The sequence below is a fragment of the Dendrobium catenatum genome, unplaced genomic scaffold, assembly GCF_001605985.2.
Source record: "Dendrobium catenatum unplaced genomic scaffold, ASM160598v2 fragScaff_scaffold_728, whole genome shotgun sequence".
Classification (NCBI taxonomy): domain Eukaryota; kingdom Viridiplantae; phylum Streptophyta; class Magnoliopsida; order Asparagales; family Orchidaceae; genus Dendrobium; species Dendrobium catenatum.
This window is the reverse complement of record NW_021319190.1, coordinates 65,985-93,085: the sequence shown is the minus strand read 5'-3', so window position 1 is coordinate 93,085 and position 27,101 is coordinate 65,985. Positions and strand designations below refer to the sequence as shown.

Sequence of the window (27,101 nt, the reverse complement as noted above, 5' to 3'; positions counted from 1 at the left end):
GCCCAGCCAAAACCCGAAGAGGCAGCCGCGGAAACCCAAGAGGCCAAGAACGAAACCGAGGCACCAGGGCACGGGAAAGGCCACCCAGCACGGAAAACCATCAGCCCACCGAGGAAGCCAAGGAGCCAAGGCACGGAAACAGCCACCCGTGGAAGCAAAGGAGCCAAGCACGGAAAACAACCAACATAGGAATTCCAAATGACATTTTGGAATTCCAAGTGACAAACTAAAATTTAAGAGATAAAAAACTATAAATAAAAATTACATAATTAAGATAATTAATGAACTAAAACCTAGCTAATAATGAGCTAATTCTTAGTTCAATAAATGAACTAAAAACCAGCTCATAAATGAGCTAAATTCCAGCTCAAAATTTATTGAGCTAGTAAGCTCAAGGGAAATCAAAACCAATTTTTTTTTGGGTTTGATTTGGCCCCCCTTTGCCTACGTCAGACTCCCCTTCTTGAGAACTCATCTATCAATGAGTTAGCTTTAGTTTTCTTCTGAGGAGGTGAAGACGGAGCATCCAACTCTTTGATCTTTTCTTCATATTTCTTCAGGATCTCTTCTCGTTCTTGCAGAAATTAATCTTGTAAACGCTGCTTCTTCTTCATGTACCTTTCTGTACATAAGTGCATCCATGATTGAAGTTTGTACAGTTCATACAACAAAGGATTTGTCGACTTTGATGGAATCCATCTATCCATTGAAAAAGGATCTTCAATTTCATCTGGCTTGCTTTCTTCAATCTTTTTGTCTTTTTCCATTTTTTAAATGACTCAAATAAAAAAAATTAACGATAAACTTGACCCAAATAAAGACTCAACCTAAAAAACTTAGACTCACAAGACTCACAAGACTTATAAGACTTACAAGACTCACTTGACTTGACAAACCAAATTAAAACCTAGGTCTTCCTAACTTGCTCTGATACCAAAAATGATGCGAGCAAAAATCCCCTGGCTGGGGAGAGGAACCCCAAGAAAATTCTTGATCACCTCAAAAAAAACAAGAGACACTAAGTAAAGAGAAGAACAAACTCTTACATTTCAAATAAAAAACACACTTACAAACTTGACCCAAACAAGACAAGACTCTTACAAACTTGACTCAACCAAGACACCCTAAAGAAGCTTTCCAAAAGAAGAAGGATACAGGTGAGGTGTAAACTTGCGGAGAGACGAAAGAAATTAGAAGCCGAGAAGAAGGGTGGAAAGTACTCGCAAGTCTTTCCTAGAGGAGATGAGAAGAAGAAGAAGAAGAAGCTCGTAAGCTCTTCCAAGAAAATCCGCAGATTTCTTTTCAAAAATTAATATATCACTTTTTTAAAACATTACAAAACATCTCATATATATAGGTATGAGAGGAGAAACCAAACAGCCACATAATTAAATTCTCACGGGAATCCAAGCAACACAAACCACGGAAAAGCCCCCCAACTTCACGGGAAAACAGCCCAGCCAAAACCCGAAGAGGCAGCCGCGGAAACCCAAGAGGCCAAGCACGGAACCGAGGCACCAGGGCACGGGAAAGGCCATCCAGCACGGAAAACCAACAGCCCACCGAGGAAGCCAAGGAGCCAAGGCACAGAAACAGCTACCCGTGGAAGCCAAGGAGCCAAGCACGGAAAACAACCAACATAGGGATTCCAAAAGCCATTTTGGAATCCCAAGGGACAAACTAAAATTTAAGAGATAAAAAACTATAAATAAAAATTACATAATTAAGATAATTAATGAATTGAAACCTAGCTAATAATGAGCTAATTCTTTGTTCAATAAATGAACTAAAAACCAACTCATAAATGAGCTAAATTCAAGCTCAAAATTTATTGAGCTAGTAAGCTCAAGGGAAATCAAAACCAATTTTTTTTTTGGGTTTGATTTGACCCTCCTTTGCCTACATCATTTTCTAGCTATAATGCAATATTAAATGAGTTATGACCAATTTATTCAATGATTATAATTTAAAACAGGGATAAACCATTGATATTCTTATGACTATTTATATATTTTATATATAACTGCAATTTTATTGATTGAATAATAACTTTTAGAAATCTAATATATAAATTTTACGCAAAGAAAACTGTGAACATTAATGGGTTTTTAAAAATTTATTTTATAAATATAATAGGAATGAAAGGCTAAGATTTGTTATTAGGAGATTAAATGGTGGGCTAGAATTTTATATGAGAAGAAACACAAGCCCCTTTTATAATAGTACTATAGATATATGTTCACAACATAAATAAGATATTCATTCAAATGTATTAAAATTTCTCTTGAAGAACTAAAATAACTCCACTAAGATTTTAATGTTCTACCAAATGGCTAGACATTAAGCCAAGTCACCTTTCATATATTTTCCTATATGATTTCATTTGTTTGCATCCAAGTTTTCAAGATTTGTGAACACCATCCTTTTCAATTTCAATCATTGCATAATACATTATAGCTGTCTTTTACTGAAAAGATTTACGAACACAATCCTTTTCAATCCCAATCATTGAATAATACATTATAGCTGTCTTTTACTTAAATATAGTTGGCTCAACTTTTACCTTCATTATAAGTTTACTAATTTACAAGAAGCCTGAACCATTCATCTGAGGGCACCGATTTTACAATAAATATAACTAGCCTTTGCGCTTGAGATGTAAAAGTGCTTTAAGGCACCACCTGAGTGCCTTAGATCTTCCTAATTAATTTATTTTATAAAAGGTGAGATCCTTGGAACACCTCTGAAGCACCTTTGCTAATCTTAGATGAGCAACTTCTTAATTTAAGACAACTCGCTAAAACATTACAAAAACCTTTATTTTTTTCCTTTTTTCTGTTTCTTTTTTTTTTTGACATGTGGTCTACACCTTATGCTAAATTGTCATAATCCATGTTCTATGATTTTGGACTTTCAAAGAGATGCCATGAGAGAAAAGAATGCATCACATCGAGAGATTAAAAATAAAATTTCTATTGGTTCAATGGAGGCAAATGATATGCTTTTTGAATAATTTGTGAAGAAGCGACTTGTAACTCATTTAGTTCGTTGAGCAGTAATTGAGCTGAATGAATTTGGTGAATAAATGCCCAAGAACATCATTTCTTGGTACTTCTAATTTCATATCAACTTAGGCCAATTGTTATTATTTTTCTAACGAACATGATGCTAGTTCATCTGTGTATCAATACTACAATGTTGAATCATCCTGCTCTGAGATCTATTTCATTGCTGTATGCTTTTAGGCTAAGTTATTACTTTGTACTGTTATATTGCTTGATCTTATTGTAGCTTCCCCTTTTTCCAGATCAAATTGGGGGAACCGGGATATAAAGAAAGGTACTATGCTGAGAAGTTTGGAGAAGAGTCTGTTAAGTCAATTGAAGAAGTGAAGAAAGATCTCGTGAGTTTCAGTTCATTTCTAGATAATTTGAACTTTGTTGTATGATATTCTTGCCATCTATATTCTTTTATTATTGGTCCGTACCTTGTTTTTCTGTAAATTTTTGTGTTGTATGATCATTAATTAATAAATTATATCTGAAGGTCATTTACTAATAATATGTTGAACTTTTGTTACCTATTTGCGATATTCTTTGTTAAAGAACATTCACCTCGAATACCTTGCTATATTTTTTAAGATAGTGATATGAACGGCATAATCATGCTTTTTCTTCAAATAGATTTTTTCAAGGTTTGTATTCAATAAGTATTTATTAATGGGAATTAGCTAGCCAAGATGTGTTCTATGCATTATTATACTTTCAGTTGGTTAAAAATATGTCAAGGTTCACATCCACTCTCAATAAAATTATTACTTTTTTGTGGATATGAATCTCAATGGCCTGTTCCTATTTCATGTATACACAAAATATATGTCTAAGCACACTTTTATATACTACTTGGTGGTGTGTAGACTGAATTATGGGAAAAAATCAGCATTTATGTTATTTTTCCATTTTTGCAACTGGCGCGATGAAAATCTAATTCAAGTGCAGAGTTAGATCAATGAAGAAATTGATAGACCTCGGATATATAGAGCACATGGAGCTAGACTCTAATATGGTAGTTTTTTGAGAGGACTAAATTGAACCATTTATCATTAGATCTTCAGGCACCTCTTAAACCGGTCCAACCTGGGCCAATCTAGTCGGTCCTAGACAAAGGGACGGTTCTCCGCCTGCTGCTTCCACCCCCACGCGGGGTCCACAACATAGAGAGGAGAGATGAAGGGGCGGCAAGGGGAGATTTGAATTAAGCAAGGGCTGTTTAGTCTTTTGGGAGGGGATTATTGTGAGTTCTTTAAATTAGGTTTTGCATTAGGGTTATGTTTATCTTGTATTTTTGCTGGAATTTCCTATTGGTTCTTGGCGTCTTGGGCTCTAACGACATTAGAGAATTGAGGGAACTAGATCCTCCTCTCGAATTGAGAATCACTTGTATCATGGTATTTTCTTTCCGTCTGCATAATTATTACTGGTTTTCTCACTATTTTTTTGTTTTTTACTTGGAAGATTGTGGAGAGATATCGTTGGAAATCCATCCTTGATAAGTGTCACTTGAATTCTATAAGTGTTTCCTATCAAATTTGTATTAGAGCCGCTTTCTAGGTTGTTTTTGGCATTTTCTTGCAGCAGTTTTCTCTTCTGAACAATGGTTTTTTTATTGTTTTTTGGGTCAAAATCCGGATTTGAGTCTAACAAAGATCCGAGTATCGATGACAGCCAATGAATTCTTTAGAAGAATGTTTAGAGGGGGATTTGCCAAATCAAAGCGACGGTGGATAATAGAATTTCCATAGAAGGCAAATTCTCGATTCTTCAGGAGATGGTGAAGAAGATATAGGATAATCAAAACCAAATGGCGACATTAGAGGAAAGAGGGCCGGTAGGTAGAAATACGAATCCTGAAATTCGTAGGGATGAAAATAATGTGGAGATCGTAGAGGGAGAGGGGATAAGACTCTATTTGGAACATTTCCAAAGGGAAGAGAGAGATGGAAGGTATGGGGAGAGGTGTTGATATGGGGGTATGAGCAAAGGAGTTCTGATTGGGTTAGAAAGGAGGGAGATTATTACAGCCGGAGAGGTGCTGATTTTGAAGGAAGGAGGAGAAAATTGAAGAAGGGTTTGGGTATGAACGTGGAAGGGAGGATTATGACACTTGGGGAGGACCACCCACTTGGGGAAGGGAAAATTATGGAGGAATCATGGGAAATGGAGGAGATCCGAAGGTTTGGAAACTGAAGATGCCCATCTTTGAAGGGGAGGATGCACATGGGTAGATTTACAAGGTAGAGAGATATGTCAATGGGTTGACGGAGAAGGAGAAATTGACGACAGTTGGGCTATGTTTGGAAGGGAAGGCGTTGGCTTGGTACCAGTAGAGAGACATGAGGCAGCTTATGCGGAGTAGGAGGTAGTTCAAAGAGTGTTTATTGGAACATTTTCGAACTAGCAAGTGAGGGGACTTCTATGAACAGTTCTTTGCCTTAGTATAGGAAGACACATTAACAGAATATTATGTATGATTTGAGTACCTGGCGAGCCGATTGAATTGGCTATCTGAGACTATTCTGGAGAAAAATTTCATGAAGGGACTCAAATCAGAGATCTGAGCAGCAGTGAGAGTCATGAGGCCTCGAAACTTGGGAAATGCTATGGTGCTGGCTCAATTGGTGGAGGATCAGAATTACCAGGAGAGGGGAGCCAAAGATGGCAATTCAGGTGGCTCATACAGGATAACCACCACTTTCTTAGCACCCAAGGGGCTTACAACGAGCAACCTTCATAAGACTCCAAGGGAGAAGCTTGTCGGAGGAGGAAGTGTGAGAAATTTAAAAAAGCTGATTGAGAGGGAGGTGCAAGAAAAGAGGGAAAAGGAATTATGCTTCGGATGCGATGAGAAGTATACCCTGGGGCACAGGTGCAGAGATCGAACTCTTCAGGTTCTCACCGCCTATGATTTTTCTTCCGCATTTAATTTCATTGCAAGTTATTTACTCTTGTTGAAAAGTTTTTTTTTTAACTTTAGATTTAACTTGCATTAATAATTAAAAAGGTTTTCTAAAATCTAAGAGTAGAAGTATAATTTTTAAATTACCAATTCACCCCCCTCTTGGTTAGCCTTGGGACAATTAATTAGGCTTAACATCCTAAATCATATTAATTGAGTTCCAACAATACTATGAAGCTGAAGGGAAAAATAACAGATCGAGAGGTGGGTAGTGTGATCGACATTTGAGCTACCCATAATTTCATCTTCAACCAGTCGTGGACCACTTGGGGGTGACTTTATTGGATACAGGGAGAGTGATGATGGGTACGGGGAAGGTGGAGATGGGCAAGGGCATCTGTAGGGGAGTAGTGCTGACCATACAGGGGATTCAGGTAAGGGAGGACTTCCTCCATTGGAGTTAGGCAGCTCTGATGTCATCATAGGTATGAAGTGTCTGCAGACCTTATGGAATACCAAGGTTAATTGGAGGGCACTAACCATGGAGCTGGTGGTGGTGGGAAGAAGAGTAGTGATCAGGGGAGATGCAGGGTTTATCTAAAGCCATATTGTCCCTCAAAACCATGGTGAGGAGCATACAAGAGGTGGGAAGAGGTTTCCTGGTGAAGTTACAGAGATTTGAGGGGATTAGATTGTAGGAGGGTGGAAACATCCCGTTTCCAGTACAACTGCTGATACAAGACTTCACTGAGGTCTTTTAGTCACCTCAAGGATTGTCACTACCAAGGGAGCATGAGCATGCCATCACCCCGAGGGAGAGGTGTCACCCATCAGGGTCAAGCCATATTATTACCCTCAATTTTATAAGGATGAAATTGAAAAATTGATATGACAAATGGTGGAGGCAGGGATTATCAAGCCTAGTGTGAGCTCTTTTTCTTGTCCAGTCTTACTGGTTAAGAAAAAGGATGGGAGTTGGAGGGTCTGCATGGACTACAAAGCTTTGAGTAAGAAAATAGTGCCAGATAAGCCTCTCATCCCAATAATAGATGAACTATTGGATGAATTGAGTGGGACAATTATCTTCACCAAGATAGATCCGAAGTCCGGGTACCATCATATCCTCATGAAATGAGAAGTTGTTCCCAAGACTGCTTTCAGAACGCATGAGGGACATTATGAATTCTTGGTGATGCCTTTTGGCCTCACCAATGCCCTAGCTACACTCTAGTCCCTCATGAACAAGGTGTTCCGACCCTATATAAGGAGATTCATGCTTGTTTTCTTTGATGATATCTAGGTGTAAAACAAGTCAGGTGAGGAACGCTGGGAGCACTTAAGGACGGTCCTAGAAGTGTTACAGGAGTAGCAGCTGAGAGCCATTTTGAAGAAGTGTTGTTTTGAGCAGGAAGAGGTGGATCGCTAATGTGTAGTATCTTAGGAAGAAGTGGACCGCTAATTAGGATAAGATTGAGGCCATGATGAGACGGTCTCTACTAAAGAATTTGAGGGAGCTGAGGGGTTTTCTGGGTCTGACAGGATCCAACTAGAGATTCGTGAGGGGTTATAACACCATTTCCTGGCCATTAACATAACAGTTGAAGAAATATTTTGGGTTGGGGAGGGGGGGGGGCGACAATAGTAGTTATTGAGAGTTTGAAGAAGGCTATTAACATTGTACTGGTCTTGGCCTTAACAAAATTCAGTTTGGTTTTTGTAGTAGAGAGGGATGCATTAGGATATAAATTGGAAGCAGTGCTCATGCAGAGCCACCGGCCCATTGCTTACTTTAGCTAGGTATTGACAGTTAGAGCCATAATGAATTCAGTTTACGAGAGGGAGTTGATGACAATTGTGCTAGCCATCCAGAAGTGACGGCCTTACTTGTTGGGTCTTACATTTCATTGTTAGGATGGACCAGCGAAGCCTCAAATACTTGTTGGAATAGAGGATGGTGATAGAAGAGCACCAGAGATAGCTATCAAAGTTATTGAGATATGACTTTGAAATCCAATATAGGTCCAGGATGGAGAACAAAGTAGCGGACGCCTTGTTTAGACGTATGGGGGAGCTCTAGGTGATGGCCGTATTGATACCCCTGATGCTGGATTTAGGGGGCCATTAAGAAGGAGAGTGTGCGAGATGAGGAGCTGGGGATAATTAGGGCAAATTTACTGAAGGATGAGAATAGCCACCCTGGCTATTCTCTAGAGAGGGAGAGGTTGTTGTACAAAGGGAGATCTGTTGATGCGAGCAAAAATTCCCTGGGGAGATGGACCCCAAGAAATTCTTGATCTCCTAAAAAAAACAACAAGGGAGAGACTTAGGAACTAAGTAATAGAAAGAACAAACTATTACATTTCATATAAAAAGACACTTACAAACTTTAAACAAACTCAAGCGACTCAAAAAAGACACCTTACAACCCTTACAAACGACAAATCCTAAACCTACTTTCCAATAGACGAAGGATACAATGGAATGGATACTTGCGGAGAGACGAAAGAGATTAGAAGCCGAGAAGAAGGGTGGAAAGAACTCTCAAGTCTCCCCGAGAGATAGAAGAAGAAGGTGGACAAAGCTCGCAAGCTCCTCCAAGAAAATCACAAGGATTTCTTTTCAAAAATTCTCATATATCATTACTAAAAACATTCCAAAACATCTCATATTTATAGACATGAGAGGGGAATACAAACAGCCACTTCAATGAATTCCCATAGGAATCCAAGCATCACAAACCACGAAAAAGCCCCCCCAACCTCACGGGAACAGCCCAGCCAGGGACCCGAAGAGGCAGCCGCGGAAACCCAAGAGGCCCGCACGGAACCTAGGCACCAAAGCACGGGAAAGGCCACCCAGCAGGAAAACCAGCAGCCAACCGTGGAAGCCAAGGAGCCAAGGCACAGAAACAGCCAACCGTGTGATCCAAGGGGCCAAGGCACAAAAAACAACAAGCACAGGGAATACAAAAGCCATTTTGGAAACCCAAGGGACAAACTAAGAATTTTAAAAGATAAAACTATAAATAAAAGCTACATAAATAAGATAATAAATGAACTAAAACCTAGCTAATAATGAGCTAACCTTTAGTTCAATAAATGAATTAAAAAACCCACTCATAATGAGGTAAATTTCAGCTCAAAATTTATTGAGCTAGTAAGCTCAAGGGAAATCAAAACCAAATTTTTTTGGGTTTGATTTGACCCCCCTCCCCCCTTTGCCTACATCATCTGTGATACCTAGAACGTTAGTACATATTCCACATTTATTATAGGAGTTCTATGGGAGCGTTGTTGGGAGTGATTAAGGGGTGCAAAAGGCATACAGGAGGCTCGTCGTAGAATTGTATTGGAAGGGGATACACAAGGATGTGGAGGAGTTGATAGCCACTTTTGGAGGAAGTTGTTCAAACTGCAGGGGACCATACTAAAGAGGAGTACCGTTTACCACCCATAGACATGTGGGCAGATGGAGCTTGTAAATAGGAGCCTGAGACATACCTACAATGCTTTGTTTCGGAGACGCTTCGGCTTTGGTAGCTTAGGCGGAGTACTGGTACAACACTTTACCACCCTTAGACTTTCTATCTCTAAAGAATGACAAAACATAGAAAAAAAGAAAAAATGTTAAACAAAAGAAGAGAAGTAATGTCCAAAAAAAAGGAAAAAAATTTTGGTGTTTAACTTGTCACAAATTTATTTCCTCGTCGCATGGGCATAAAATGTTACATCAAAACTCTCAAAATCTTGATTATTATGCATTAGACATGTAAAGTGAAACCTGTGCATGCTTGCAATGCAGTAGGTAAGCCTTATTTGAAAATTTGTAAACCCTCTCTTTTAAATGCATGTTCATCAACATATACATGAGATCTTGAACGGGCCACCTTAGCTATAGGGTAATGTTGTGAGCCTCATGTTTCAAGTTAGATCGTCTACTCACAATGATCAAAGTTGACAAGAATAGAACCTATGAACTTGATCCTTTGCGAGCAAGCGATCAAAGCCAACAAAGTTTAATATAATAAAGCCTACTCGAGTAAACAACCCCTATGATGGGCGTACTAAATGTAAATCATAATCTTAAGAGCTCATTCTTAAAATTGAGCTTTCAATTCCCAAATTTAAATGTGCAAAAAGTCTTACCCTAAGATGGTTGTGTTGAAAGTAAATCTTAATTGGAGATGACTTTATTTCTAAAACATTCTTAAATCTCAAATCAATTATTGTGGGGCTCATATTTTTTAAAAATCTAAATTTTTAAAAAATTATAATTCATAAAAAAAATATTTTATATAAAATTTACCACCTAAAAATTAAAAGCAAAATTCATCATCCCTTTGAAATTCTTTGTCGAGCTTGATAAGGACGATAAATTTAAGAATAATCTTAGTTAAAAAAGAGCTATTACCACATCAAATATATCACTATATTCACTCTCAAAAGATCGCACATCAATAAAATTGTGTCACATGTGATCTAATTGGTAGTTTTAGTGTCAAATGGTACCATGGGTAAATAGTTATGATTGAGGCCCTCCAAGTGTGTGATTTTGCTGCAAAATGACACAATAATGTTACAGTCATAGTAAGGACCCACATGTTCTCTAATGACTTTAGCCATTTAGTTGTAAATCATATGATGCATGTGATAGGGCACGATGCCCTCTATCAATTAATGTTGACTTCATTATCCCCTTAGATAAACATTGACCTTTAGTTTGTAAGGTCCCTTTAGATGACACAACCCATAGGGATCCTTCGATCAAGTTGGGTTGACTATCTTTATTGAGTAATTAGATTAGAGTCCATAACAACCCGGGACTATAGAATTTTGAGATCTTGATCGTGTTCATCATCATTATCTCCACTATCCGCTTTAAGTTAACGACGATAAATTTCTTTCAATCTTAAAATAAAAATTGTCTGCTATCATACGCTAACCATTTCATGCCCATTGATTAGCATCAATTGAAAGTTTTCTGTCATCATCGAGAAGAGTAATTAGTCATGGTGGCTTGCGCCTATTTGAAACCTGAAAATATATTTTAAAGTTCTTGCAAAATTGGGTCGAAATCTCTTGGTAATGTTCTATCTACATTCTAATATGCTTTTTGTGACTCTGAACCACACACTCAGCAGAGCTGGTGGGAATTTTCAGAGGGAAAACAGATAAAATAATATCCACTTCAAAAACTAAATTGTGTGGTAGAAGATGTACTAATAAGGCTGCAAAATAGTAAGCATGGATGGAATAAGAAAAAAAAAATTGGGCACAAGGTAATATGGCAAATGTTGTGTAGAAAAAATTAGGCAAATTGAGTTTTTACTACTTGCAAGACTAAATAAGAAGAATGTTAAAAAAAGTTATAATGTCGTTCCCTTATATTTGGGGTTAGTCAATGAAGACGTTGATTGAACGTGAAAATTTAGTTGTACAGCCTTCTTTGGGGCTTTTTTTGTTGCGTGAGTAGTATGGAAATAAAGGTATATTAGTTATACCATTAAGACCCACCATGTTGTATGTAGGTTATATAAGAATACTAATACATTTGTACTGTAAAGTTATATAAATAATAAGCATCAAATAACTATAGGGGCTATTTGGCTGTAAGTATTTAGAATATGTGTATTTTAAATGTAACATAGAGTAAATATAATGTATTTGATATATTCGAGTTTGCTTGATTGATTGTAAAATAAATTCAGACTTATAAATTTTGGGTTGAAAGTAAAAGGAATATATTTTTTATTATTAATATTACATATACATACATATACATACATATATACATATACATACATATGCATATATATATACATATGCATACATATATACATACATATACATATAAATATTTTTTAGAAAAATGGATCTTGCGAAGTGAGGTTGATGGTGTTGGACAGGTTGGTGTTGCTAACTTGGTTGGCGGTAATGTGAGGTGGTAAACAACTGCTGGAAGAGTTGACTAGAGGTGGTGAGGTCATGAGCGATTAGGAGAGATGAGGGCTTGAGCAACTGTTGGATGAGCTGGTGAGGACACGAGCGCTTATGACCTAAAAGTATTTCGCCAGTGCCAGGATAGTAGAGAACTAGAGATCACATGGACTCGGAGATCCGAGGTTGTTTGCGAGCGCTTGAATGAACTATTGGTTGTATTCAAAACCACTTAAAGAAATACTTTGGATATATTCTAAGGGATATTTTATTGCAAATATTTAGAATTCAAGTGTACTTTATGTGATGCATCAGAATTTTAATTGTAAGAATTATTCATTTATCCTTTAAATAAATAACAACCAAAGCTATCTAATATTATCTATCAGTAATAATGACAATACATATTTTATAATTTAAAACATTGATGTACACATCTATATTCATTCCAAAAAATTATATACAATACTCAGGATCTATACAATCATATCACAACTACTCTGTCCTGAGTACAATAGAATAACTAAAACAAAAAAGAACCAGAACCTGACGAAATCATGACCAACCTCACACTCCTGCTCTCCTGTCCTAATTTGAAATCATTTAATCACATATAATAAGCTTAAAAAGTCCAACAGGTCATCAAAACTTACAACTGAATTCAAAGTGCAATAAATGAACAATATGCATATCAGCAGTCAAATCATAGTGATTACATTCATATGATTATTGAATCAGTGCCTAAATAGTAAAATTCATATGTAGTAGCAATAAAATCTATAAACAGTAAAACACTATAGTATGGAAGCCAGTAAAACAGTAAACTAGTACGAGTTTTAAATCTATAAAGCAATCGTTGTATCCGTAATACCAATCAATACATAAATCATATAAAACATCAAATCAAAATATCGATAATGATTATTGAAATCAAATCAATATAGTAAAATCATATATGAATGTAATATATGAATGCACACATGTTATTATATATATATATATATATATGAACGTCCTGTATTCTATATTTTGTGATTAGAATATCATATACTTAGTATCAGTACAGTGAATCAATAATACAAATAGTATCAGTATCTAAATCGGTAATAATAACAATCCAGTGGCAGAAGCAGTAGAATAATGTAATAATAGTAAATTCGTACAGTAACAACAAATCCATACAATAATAAAAAAATACCTCAAGAACATGCATTTAAGTAGTCACACTAAACAAGTATGAAGTTCTGGCTATCACGATGTTTTTTAGTGTTAGTATCAGTATTAGTAAATCGTTGGTTCAGTAAATAGAGTCGTCACTCTTTGCCCGTCGGCACAGTAATGATATCCTTATAACTCTCAATCAGTGTATCTTGTGAATTAGCAAACTAGAATATTTAAAGAAAAGCTCATTGACCCACCATCCTGTATAGGTCAATCAGTGTCTAACCAACGGGTCAATTAGTCTTTACTTGTTTGTTTCACACGCGCATATTATTATCATAATACTATAACAGTAATAGCGACCAGCTATTACTCAAGCACATATCCACATTCATTTATAGTGTATTGCAAGAAATAAGGCATAATTGAGCATAATTCAGAAAATGTCAAAATGTACTAACGGTAGACAACAAAAATCATACTCAGCAAATATTCACATTTTCAAAATTTTACCAAATTACTAAATATTGCATAAAATGACATTATGAAACTATTGTTGAACTAAATCGTTATTTTTAGCCATCAAAAGAAATTTTTGAACAAACAAAAAATGTTGTATTTTCAAATAACCCCGTGAAAAATTTTAAATAAATACTCAAAACATTCATAATATCAATCTTTATAACATACAAAAAGTTAAGCGGTGAAAGTTTTACCAATATAAAATTATTCACATTTTTTGTAACATAAACACAAATTTGATAAGAAAAATATCAAAAACACGAAATTTTTGAAATCAGAATAGGGTAAAGGTTCCTTTCAGCGAGACGAGTAAATCTACCAACTGGTCCGACTGACGAAAATTGTTCTGCATCCTCCAAATCTTAGGTTTTATTTTCTCTCTCCTAAAAAAATCCTCTCATTTCCTTAAGCATTTCTCTGTTAGTCGAACTCAATTAAAAGGCAAATGATTTAATAAGATATGTTAATGCTTTTAGATATTATAATAAAGTAATAATAAAATATTAATGAACTATTTAATTTAATTAATTTTTTAGTATAAAATTCAAAGAAATCATTTTAGGACTTAAAAAATTACAAAAAAATTTTCATAAAATAATTCATTTTTTTTTAGAAAACATCAGTGAAATCGGTTTGCGCAACGGAAATCTAAAGTTCCTGAAATACTTGTACTGATAGGTACCAAAATTTTAAGTATTTCCACCGGTGCTCAAAAATTACAAAAAAATCATGCAATAAAATACTATAATAACAATGTTATGGCGAAGACAGTTTGCGATTTGGAGTTATAATGACATCAGAAAAAAAAAATTGGCAAAGTCAAAATACGGGCTATTACACTTTAAATATAAAGGAAAATAAATATAGTGTGCTTTGAATATTTATAATTGCTTTGTTTGTCTGAAAAACAAAAGCAGGGTATTGTATTTCTTGTTTGGTTGGATATCAAGTGTTGAGTTTGGTACATTGAAATGCAGCCGCGTATTGTTTTTACAACAGTTCATTTCAGATTTTAGATTTCATGTTCACTTACCAATACAAACTCATCATATTTCAATAGAAATTATTAAAAACGTAGATTTCTTTCATTTGGTTTTATGTACAACTCGAAATTGAGTCAGTGGCAAATAGTGGACCAATTAAAACATGTTACAAGATAAAAGAAATGAATTAAAAAAAAAAAGCACAAACCAACATTCTTTGAGAACTAAAAGGCAGAGGTGGCCGCGTTCGATTTTGAATAGCAGTTGTGACCGGGAAGATGCAAGGGTTACTACGACAATAGTAGCCAGCCACTCACGAAGGGATCTAGGGCTTTGGGATGGTGCTTGCATCTAGGAGAATAGTTGCAATAAGGACCGGAAACTCGAAGGGCACCTATTGGGCTATTATGAAGGCCGATGACGACCATGAAGTGACGCCCTAGGAAGTGCAATGAAGTTGAAGGGGCTTGGACGAGGGGTATTGAGGTGGAGAAACACACGAGAAATATAGGATTTGTTGTATTTGGAACTTGCTTGAATTGAGCGAGTTTTTGAGTGCATGTTAAAATGCCTGTAAGGTTTTTCTGATATCTCAAAATTTTGCATTGTATTTTATTTTCTTTGAACCAAACGCCAAAAATTATAAAATACATGCAAACGGAATGCAATAAACTCTTTTTGCTCCCAATAAAGCAACCCTTACACAAACCAAACACTTAGAAAATTTAAATCCCTACATTTTAAAGCTCTGCACTCATAATTTCACTCGATTAATCAGTCCCATGATGATAAATTGTGGGCTATAGAGTAGGAGTTAAGAACAACGAGGTAATACAATGCAGTAATATGCCTTGGTCGTGTACACTGACTGGTACGGACAGGCTGGGTAAGGCAGAATTTTAAAATCAATGTAAAGGGCCTAGGAAAAAGAGTGGCCAAAACTATAATGGATTGAAACTGCTCAGGGATCCTGGTATATTAAAATGACGAAATAGAACAGAAAGGTGGAATCATGAATCAAAGTGGAAGGGGTAAGATTTTAGTCAATTTCAAAGTTGAACTAACGCACCTTTTGGTGTTTGATGCAGTATTCTAGTGTAAAACTAGGTAAGGGTGTAAATTAGGCGTTGACAAGCCTAAAATTGTTGCTGATTCTCACAATAGTGCAAATTTGAAGTATGTGGACTGCACTCTTCTAACGGTTGACTGACATGAATATTGTGATAAGTTTATTTTACTTGAAATCAGTAATAAATTGATACCTCTGCTAGTAATTAAAATTGCATTTCAGTTCTTCCATGCTGAGGGGCATGCATTAACCTTTTGAAGTTAATCTATGCGCATTTATGATCAATTTCATCCAATGGATAATATTTGTTTAAGGACACTAAAGTGAAAATCACTTTTGTAGGATTATGCACCTGACCGGCAACCTTAATGAGTTTCTTGATAGCTGGAATAGCCGTGTTTCAACCCAATCTATGGGCAATTTAGCTTGATATTGTCATATCTGCTTCTCAGGTTCAAAAATATGTTGAAGGACTCTGTTGGATCATGAGATATTATTATGAAGGTGTCTGCTCCTGGCAGTGGTTAGTTTTGATATCTGAACAATCGATTCATGTTGTCATTCCTGTTTAAGTACATCTTTCTTAATTAAGAGATGCAAATAAAATATGCTTTGCTACTTAAATTGGCACTTTTTGGTAATTTCCCTTGTTTATACTTTTTATCCAAAATAAATTCTATCACTTTTTTAATATGGAATTCACTTCTTAGAGAATCCCAAAAATTTCAGGTTTTACCCATATCATTATGCTCCCTTTGCTTCTGATCTCAACGGCCTGGCTGATTTGGAGGTCACGTTTTTCCTAGGTCATCCATTTAAACCTTTTGATCAATTAATGGGAACATTACCAGCTTCCAGGTTGGTTGTGAGACAAGTTTGCAGTGTACTTTTGCATATATTGATGAAGATAAGAAATCAACTCCAGTAATACCCACGTTATTTACAATTTAGTCCTTTTTTTGGTTCCAGCTCTGAAGCTCTGCCCAAACGCTATGGTGATCTAATGACTAATCCAGTTTCACCTTTAAATTCTTTTTATCCTGAAGGTAAAACGAAACTATCATTTGTCTAGTTGCTCCAGTTCACCTACATGCTACTTCATTGATCCTTTATCTAAATTCTAAAATAAATTCTTTTTATTTCTGCCCAGATTTTGAGATTGATATGAATGGTAAAAAGTTTGCATGGCAGGTATTTTGTGCTCGTCAGATTTCGTTGCATGGTGTTACTTGAGATTTAATTATATAGGCTGTGCTATACATTTGGCATTTCTACTATATTTCAGGGGGTTGCAAAATTGCCGTTTATTGATGAAAGACGCTTGTTATCTGAAACAAGAAAGCTTGAAAATTCATTGACGGTGGAAATTGCTGATATTTATTTATTGTTTGGATACCTACGTATTTGTCTGAATATGTTAGTGAAGTTTACCTTTTTTATGTTTGTTGTCAGGAGGAGGAAAGATTTAGAAATAAGATAATGTTCGACATAATTTATGTCAATATTAATCATCCTTTGGCCATTCAAGTTGCTTCACTATATCAAATGATATCTCAATTGGGAATGCAAGGAGCATTTCAAATTAAAATAGACACTACTCTCAGGTCAGCAAGCATGCTCTGTTAACTGCTTGAATGGTTTGTTGAGTTCAATTTCTGTTATGATTTTTTTTTTTTTAATTTTGTAGCGGTGGAATGAATGGCTTCCTTTGTCTGACAGAGAGAAACAATTACAGCTCATCAGTATACAATCTTAACAATAATTTTGTTTTGTATGTTTGCGATCAATTTACCACTACTTTTACTCCTTCAATTTTTTCATTGTTTTGTGGATCTTCAATTACTTTCCTTTCATGCAGAATTATTCTTGTGCAGGAATGCTACTTATTTTAATCCTTTGCCCCATCCTCACATCCCTGAACCTCCTAAGCATGTCTTTTTTCCTGCAAAGGTAAATCTTCCTTGCTTCTGTTTTTTCTTCTGTGTTTCTTGTCATCGAATTTCAACTGGACTCGTACTAGCTTACTCTTATTTTCAATTTGATTTTGATTCCTAGCACATCACTCTGTATGAATATTTCCTCTCATTTTCTGGCTTTGTTTTTTCTAATATCAGCAGAAATAGTGGAGACTCCTAAATTGTAGTTGAAATCACAATCAACTCTCATAAATAGGCTTTTAGTGAACTGTTTTTTCTTATTCTTTTAAACATTCATCAGTACTCTCTTTTGCGTGGATTCATCTTGAAGTTTATAATTGGAATTAAAATGCATCAGTAATTTTCATTCATCTAGTTGTTACTGCCAAGGAGGTTTAGTGGTTTTCAACATTTCAAAATATCTTCACGTGAACCCGTTTGCTTGAGCAGCATGTGAGGCAAACCTCTGCAGGATTTTAATTTCTTTGTGTGCTTGTTCCCCGTGAATAGTTAGACAGAAGATGGTTTTAATCACTTGAATATAAATGTGAAACGTACGCATACTGATTTCTTTTATTTTAATCCACTTCAACTTACAATTAAGAAATATCAACTTTTTAGAGGTCAGAGCTCTATTGATGCAAATTTTAGATCTAAGAGAGCTGCTTTCGGTAGTCTGATTAGTTTGTATTGCAGATTTTAAAACCATATGATATCAAGCCATTCCCTGTACTTTGGCATGAAGAAAACAGTAGCTCACGGCAGAAAGCAAGAGAGAGGTACTTATCTATGCTCTATTCCTTTGTGGCTACTACTGCCTTTTTTATGCTTTTATTGAAGAAAGCACTATATCATTAGTGTAATAAATTTCGAAATCAAAATCTAGTGTTATTGTGTCTGGGAAATTGAGCTGTCAGTTTAATTACTGATCTTGATTGTTTTAACCTTTTTTTTATTTCACACACAAGTAGTTAAGTAAAGTAGATAGAGTGGGGACTTGAGTTTTTTTGCATGAAAAGGCTAAGAATGGAAAAAAAATGTCATCTCACCCCATTGAACATCTTCCTTTGGTATGAAAGAGTTACAAGGCATTGCTCTTCCTCATATAATTGGAGAAGGCCTCAATACATTGTAAAAGAAAGTTTTGTCAGGCCTTGTTAATAGTCTTGTGTAGTATGGTAGTCGATGTTACAAAATGTAGCTATGATAGTTTTGAACAAGGTTGTGAAAATCAGATTGGACAATGAATTGAAAGGAGATGTTCACAGTTCAACCAGTCAAATCGGATGATATAATAAATAATAATATTATTAAAAATTAATAAAATTAATATAATAATAATGACAATCTAAACTGTGAAAGTTTATCTTTTCCGATTGATGAGATCCTCGAAGCCAAGGTATTATCAAATGAACTGTTTAGATGTGTTTTGCATAGTTGGGGGGAAGACGAGCATGATGACGTGAAAAAAATTAAGGCATATCGGGATGGCTTTGAACTTTGAGACGTGGGTTGGAAAAATCTACAACAAAGATTTTGCAATCATTCCAATCACATTGTATCATTAGATTTTTTGAAGGGTTGAATTCTCGAACTTGGTGTTGATAATGATGGTACAGTTGAACCGGGGATAGGAAGGTCGATGCTTGACATAGACCATTGTATTCTATACTGTAACTGGTATCCTTATCAGGATAAAATGCTATTAAAGTGGTATAAAATATTGTTGCAATGTTCTGAATAAGGTAAACAGAATAATTTTCTAAATGGACAAGATTGACAGCAGATACAAGAAGAATTTATTATCAAATTCAGATGTTGTCCTGCACAAACTCATCTCCAAGGTCGTGTCTGATTTATACTGAAGAATATATAACAATAATAGTTATGCTTTTTTGCTGCATTTTGTTATGTAGGGTTTTGCTCGTTATTAATATATCATTTTGTAATATTTTAATTTGTGTAACAACAATTTCTAATTGTTACTCAACTTCTAGGTTTTTTTATTAATTTGACTTTATTTCCTTTATTCATTGACTTTTTTATTTAATATTAAATTTCTAATGGCAAATCAAGTTGCATTTCCTAAATATATTATATTTGTATTTATGTATATATCCTTTTTCGAAGAACTTAGTACTAATTCATGTAATATTCAACATATAATGTCATTATCATCAAGGTCCTCATCAATAAAGCTCTCACCATCAAGGGATTTCCTTCATATAATCCCTAGAAAGAAGGTTATCTATGATGGTACTGTTCGATTGACAGAATCTGTCGTATCCCATGAATGAATTCTTGGAGGAGAAAACAAGATCAAATGAAATTTTTCGATGTTGTATACATGAATGGTCATGGTATGAAGACGATAGTTTATGGGATACATATAATAAAGTTATCAAAACTCGTTATCCCATGTATGTGGATGGAGCAACCCTTACTGATATGGGCATCAAAGGTTTAGGGATCATACTGATTATTTTGCTCCTATGGGTATTCTTAAGACAAGAATTGGTGAAATTGGACGAAAAGAACATGGTTCTGTTGTGGTCAATGTTGAGAATCCAATAACTGATGTGCAATATTGTATTCTTTATAAAAGGTGACATTCTTTGTCAGATGCATTTCTATCTGAAAAATATCGAGAGCTGAATATTATAGATGAAAAAAAGGAGTTTTTGAATATAAAAGATTGATAATACATTCAAAAGAAGTTCACAGAGGACTTCATATGCTGTCCAACTTTAAGCCAACTCTAAGTGCGTATGCGCATAGTAGTGACCCACATGTAATAATAATTTTTTAGTTTTCTTTCAACTCTTATCATATATATTTCATGTTGCTACTGAAATTATCATGTATTTTCATGATCTTATGTTAATTTCTTTTCGCACTTTTTCATTCCAAACAATCTATATCGAAGATGAATAAATATTTATTTCTCCAAATATTTTAAATTTTTTATTACATTCAAATATTATTATTTTTAATATAACTTTTAAATATAAAAAGTTTTCCGTAGAGGGAGATACAAAGAGTTTGTTAATTATAATATTTATATAAAACTATTTTAAACTAAAATTTAAAATAATTTTCAAAATTTTAACTCATTTTAAATTTAGATAAATTTATTTTTAACTTATTTTTAAAACAATTTTATTTATTTTATTCACAATTGTCATAAACTTATTTTCACAATTTTCATAAAATTTAAAAATAAATTTATTTAAATTTATTAAAAAAATTTACGATTAAAACTAATAAAATTATTTTATTTAACAATTGATAAATTTAATAAGATTAAATATTATAAAAAATTAATAGATTAATCATATATGATATAAATAGTTAAATAGTAACATAACTGAACAACAATTTTACGATTAATTATATAATATAACTATATATCTGGTCTCCGGTAACGACAAAACTGAACGGAAATATGAGCTGGGAAATGTTGGTCAAGCTTGAATGCGCCGAGGCTTTAAGCGCAATCACTGGAATGCGCTTTGCTTAATGGCGCATTCTATGGAATGCGACTGAACGTTTGGCGCATTCTTTGAATGCGCCATTCAGGACCGCGCATTCATTTGATGCGCCTATCCCTTTGGCGAATTCGCTCGTTTTTAAATTATTCCTGAATCGCGCTGCTTCTGCTAAAATAGGCAACAAATAGGCTCGTTCCGAAAAATTGGCTTTGGATTATATTTGATCATAGAAATATCATTCTCTAAAACCCTATTTTGATATTGAATCTATTATATAATACTGTGTCAGTCTCCCGAGACTGTACTTTATTCTCAATGCAGTATTCAATTATAAAATTGGAGAAATCAAAATATGCGTGGGGACATTATTTTTTCTGTGCACTGTTAACTTAATTCCTCTATAATTCACACAATCTTGTGCATCACCTTTATTATTTAAAATAGGAATCAACACACTCATTATTCACTCATTTGTCATCTTTTTAGTCTTCAAAATAATATTAAAAAGTTTAGTAAGCCAAAAAATTCCTTGATCTCCTAAGCATTTCCACACCTCTATTTGATTATGATCAGGTCCAATAATTTTGTCGCACTTCATTTTAAAGACATATCATTGAGATCAGCTACATTAAAAAAAGAAAGTACATTTTTATGAAGAATTAAATTTGTTACTACTATTAATCAATTTTAATTAGCATATCATGTGGTTCCAATGATTCATAAAAGGTATGGAGCCACCATTGTGTTTTGATAGACCATCCTCCTCCACAAAGTGATTTGAACAAACCGCCTGTGCTCAACACTTCAAAGCATCCATGTTCCACTTCTCAATCATTTATGACCACACTAATTTGCCATCCACATTGTCATCGACCTAAGATCTGTATCCATCAAAGTCACTCACACTTTTGGCAACTATACATTCTAGACTCAGAATCTTGATAATGCGGTGCAGCATAGTCAAGAGTTAATTGGGGAGATATATGCCTCACCTTGAGTGAAGCAGACGTTGAAGACGATCTTAGCAAGAGTTCCATGTTGCGTGGAGCAACAACAAAGCAAAGAGATGAGAGGAGTCGCAAATCAATTCCAGCAACCCGCACTTTTTTTCCTTTATACCAATTATTGCGACCAAAAATATTTGTTGCAAATATCGCAAATTTGCTTGATATTTGTGTCAAATATTCCATTGCAAAAGAATTGTACCTCTATGATGGAATTTTGCAATGAATTTGTGTTAATCTTGCACATGTACCCTTAAATTTTATGTTATCAATCAGACACTTTTTTAAGTAACTTGAAACCTATAGCAACATTGGAATGCAGGCCACAGGTATCAGGAGCCATTTCTGGCCTACTTTTAGGAGAAGCATCGCACAGACTTGTGAAGAACTCATTGCAGATCAAAGCCAACAGTGCAGGGCTGCTTGACACCCCATATAATAGGAAACATTCATATTCTTCCGGCAAGACGAGAGCTGCCGGACCGTCAGGATTCGAAGGAGGCTTCCAAAACCCAAACTTCGATCACCATCGACATACCCACAACTCCCGAGATTTCGCAAACCCATGGCCAGCTCAGTCAAGCGAGCCGCAGAATATGAGAAACAATTTCGGTATAATTGAACCGTTCATTCCTCAAGATCAGTATAACATTGGAAGAGGAATGTCGCAATTGTCAGTGCAAGATGGACCAAAATATCGATTGCAACAAAGGATAACACCACCAAGTACTCATCAGAATACAGGTCCTCTGCCTCCACCACCTCCAACCAACTGGATTGGCGACCATATGGCTTCTCTTTATAAGCAACCATCGCAACAACAACAATCTGTGCAGAAAGTAGCTTATCGGATTAAGCAACGGCCATCACAAAATATAGAGTACAGTTATCCTCAGTGATCCCAACTCTCTCATTGGCTCACATAATAATGTGCTTAGCTTACTGTATTGGTTAGAAAATGTGAAGCTAAAGTGGCCCATTTATGCATACAGAATTCTCATATTAGTTGGGTTCGGTGGCGAGGAAATCTTTCTGCAAGTCTTTATGCTTTGTGTATGTATTGTAACGTTATTGATTGGATCATCGAGTACTACAAGCGCATAGCTTGCCTGCTGCAAATTACTTAGTTCTATTTGTTCTATTTTTAAAGACTTTTGTTGGCAGTAAAACTTTTGTGTATGAGTGTAAATGTCATGAGTTCACTTGAGAGATATGTTATGCTGTCAAATTTTCATATACAATGTTTTGATTTTATATGATTTACATATATCAAGTACAATTTTTTTTAATGCATACATATTTAATATTAAAATTTTAAATCATATAAAAATAATATTAATGCTAATTTTTTAGAATAAAATATATATTTTGATGTGATTGTGATATTGAAATGTTATATTAGTAAGTATTAAAATTTATATATTAGATGGAAAAATAATTGTGGTATCAATGTATTTTTTTTTTTAATTGCTTTTTCATGACTTTGATTAGTTTTAGTGGGAAGGTAGATAGAGAAAAATAAAATCTTATGTTAGATAAGATTATTAACATTTTTTAAAAAAATTATTTGGTAAATGTTAACTTGCAAAGTTGAATTTGAAAATTGAAGCATTTGGAAAATCTTTAATTTGATGAGCATGGTGGTTATTATGTTGAGAAAAGTTTAACAAATTGAATCTTCTGAAAAAATTGCTAAAATACATGGAAGAATTGTATATGTAGGGTAAAAAGAATTAACATGGAAGCTAGAAAATTATTTACATTGAGGGCATGGTTGTTAAGATGTTGGGAAAGATTTAACATGAAAACTAGAGCTTCCATAAAAGCTTTAACAAGTTGATCAACATTATTAACTTATTGGAATCATAGGTGGAAATCAGTGCTTCTAAAAAATCATTATGTTGGATGGAGTTGCTTACCCATTTGGAACTGGAGCTATGAGAAATACATTAATATGATGAATAGGTACTTTAATGTGCTAGCCATACATATAGATGAGGATGGCATGTATCATAATCTAATTTGGAAGAATATTTTCTTTTATCTTTTATTATACGACAAGAAGAGCTATCTAAATTTATCTATCAATAATAAATAATGGAAATAAATTCTATAATTCAAAATATCAAAACACATCTACATTCATTAACTCAAAATAAAGCATATACAATACATAGAAATCATACAAATACAATATATCATTTTAGTCCTAAGTACAAAGGAATTTTGACCATCTCACACTCCTGAATCTCTTTTCTGATATGAAATCATTTAAACCACATATATTGAGCTAAACAACCTAGCATGTTACTAAAATCCTATAACTGAATTTAAAGCATAATAAAGAAGCAATATGTAATGATAGTCAATTCATAATAATAACAATCATATGATTAAGAATCAATGCAAAATAGTAAAACTCACATATAGTAATAGTAGAATCTGTAAACAGTAAAATAGTATGGTATGAAAGTCGATAAAATAATATAGTGGGGAAACCAATAAACCAATGCGGGTGTCGAATCGATAAAGCAATCATTGTATCAGTACTACCAATTAGTAAAGAAATTGTATAAAGCGGTAAAATCAAAGCATCAGTAAAGACTGTTGGAATCTTATAAATGTAGTAAAATCCTATAATGATGTACACATGCTATCTAATTATTTTACATCAGTATCTTAACCACATACTCAGCATGTGTTGTGCTCAGTATTATTACAATGAAGTAATAACAATAACAACGATAATGAATTTATTGTGGTATCAATAATAGTATTATTGTTTGTATTGGACCAGTAAATCTAGTGACCATAATAATAAAATATTACAATAATAGTAAATATGTGCAATATCAGTAATGTCATACAATAATAATGAATCTATAATATACATTTCAGTAGTAACACTAAACAAGTAAGAAGTTCTGACTATTATGGTATTTTTAAATAATCAGTAATCAATAGTCGATAACCATTGGCTTAGTAAACAATTATCACTCTTTATCATTCATCATACTAATAACTCCTTATAACTTCCAATCGTTGTATCAATAGAGGATAATGTCCAACCATAATATTTAAAGAAAAACTCATCGATCCATCATCATGTACATGTCAATTAATCTCCAACTAAACAGGTCAACCAAACTTTATTTGTCTTTTATACACACATTATTATTACTATATTATAACATGAATAACAACCAACTATTATTCAATCTCATATCCACATTTATTTCCAATGCATTATAGTAAATAAAAAATTTTTGAACTTAATTCAGAAAGTGTTAAACTGTCCTAACGGTAGGCAACAAAAACCTTATTGAGTAGAAATTCATATTTTTCAGAAATTAATCAAATTATCAAAGATCATATATAACAATATTCTGAAGTTTCAATTGAACTATAACACTATTTTTAGATGGCAAAATAAAATTTTGAATTGACAAAAAACACACCTAACAAAAAATCTCAAATAAATACTCAAAATATTCATATTAATCTCAATCTCCATAACCTATAAAAAATTATGAGATGAAGGTTTTATCAATGCAAAATTAGCCTCATTTTTTGTAACAAAAAAATAAATTTGATCAGAAAAATCTCAAATATACTAAATTATTAAAAGCAGCAAAAATATGATAATAGTTCATTACAATGGGACGAGCAAATCTCTTAACATAGTCAACTAACAAAAATGGCTCAAGGGCCTCTAAACTTTAGGTTTCTATTTCTCTCTCCTCTATTTTCTCTCTTATTTCCCTTATGGCTCTTGCCTAAATGAATAGGGAAAAAGGGATTAAAATCTTCTTTAATGATTTTGTAAAGTGTTGTTAGATATTTTTGTTAAAATATAATATTAACATAATTATATAATTTAACTAATTTTTAGTACAAGATTTATATAAATTTTTATGGGGCTTTAAAAATTATAGAAAAATATCCACATAATAGCACATTTTATTTAAATTTTTTTTTTGTGAAATTGGTTACAAAACGAACACTAGACGGTCCCAAAACTCTTACTTATACCAAAATTATCAATTTCGTAAGAATTTACATAAACGCTAAAAAATTATGAAAAAATTGGTGTAATTAAGTCACTACAATATATATGTTATGGCGAAGAATTTTTTTTTCTTTGGACTTAATAATTCCTAAAAAAAATTATTTGGCAGGGTCAAAATATGAGCTATTACAATCTTCTAACTTAAAAAAAAATAGTCCCCGATATTTCCTTAAGGGTATTGTAATAGCCCAAATTTTAATCCAGCCAAATACATATGTTATGGTGAAAGTTTCGCCAGTATTAAGTAAATTTTATGTAGTGAGCCATAATAGGAATTGATATTAAACAATTATTGAGCTTATGAAAACTTTGCTCACATGCATTAGACTAGACAAGCTTAACAAAATTATGAGTCAATATATTTCAAGGTGTAGCAATACTCAAAAAGCATTCAACAAATTATTTGTAACAGGCAATTATATTAAAAAAAAAACTACAAATTTTTATAATGGTGCTCGGCCTCAGTCAATCCATTATTACTCTGACTTTGGTAAGTTCCACATAAATTCTAGCTCCACTGATAAATTGTTAGAGCAATTTCACCTCTCAAAATTAAAACTTACATTTAAAAAGATTTACATAAAGTTTGTTCACCTAAAAAATATTCAATGTTGTTCTAAGATGCTGGGCATGCTTCTTATTATTCTTGAAATAAATTAACATATCATCAATGCATAAAATCACAAATCAATCTAAGATTTGAAGATTTTATATATTCATCAAATTCATAAAAGTAGCAGGGCATTAGTCAAATAAAAAAGCATGACTAAAATTCATAATGATCATATCAGGATCATAAAGCTATTTTTGACACATCTTCATTCATTATATTTAATTGATGGTACTTAGTATGAAGATACACATTTATAGAAGATCATCTTATGAGCATTGATTATAAATACAAGAGAAGATACTGCTCCATTGACATCATTAAAACTTAAAGCTATCACACTAGGTGCATGAATTTCACTTTCCTCTTATGACAATCAATCATG

At 33.9% G+C, this 27,101-nt stretch overlaps 1 protein-coding gene across 2 annotated transcripts in view; it reads left to right on the top strand.

Annotated features, from left to right (window-relative positions):
- LOC110094380 (5'-3' exoribonuclease 4) overlaps window positions 1-23,304 on the top strand; it is a gene marked incomplete at its 5' end in the record, with an annotated part of 28,733 nt that extends 5,429 nt beyond the window's left edge. The window contains 11 exon segments of one of the 2 annotated variants that reach the window (XM_020819608.2): window positions 3,308-3,403; window positions 16,079-16,149; window positions 16,356-16,484; window positions 16,596-16,672; window positions 16,777-16,817; window positions 16,912-16,986; window positions 17,079-17,230; window positions 17,314-17,397; window positions 17,501-17,576; window positions 18,239-18,321; window positions 22,360-23,304. In XM_020819608.2, coding sequence (XP_020675267.1) covers window positions 3,308-3,403; window positions 16,079-16,149; window positions 16,356-16,484; window positions 16,596-16,672; window positions 16,777-16,817; window positions 16,912-16,986; window positions 17,079-17,230; window positions 17,314-17,397; window positions 17,501-17,576; window positions 18,239-18,321; window positions 22,360-22,936 — 1,461 coding nt within the window. 2 annotated transcript variants of the gene reach the window in all.
- Between the last annotated feature and the right edge of the window lie 3,797 nt (window positions 23,305-27,101).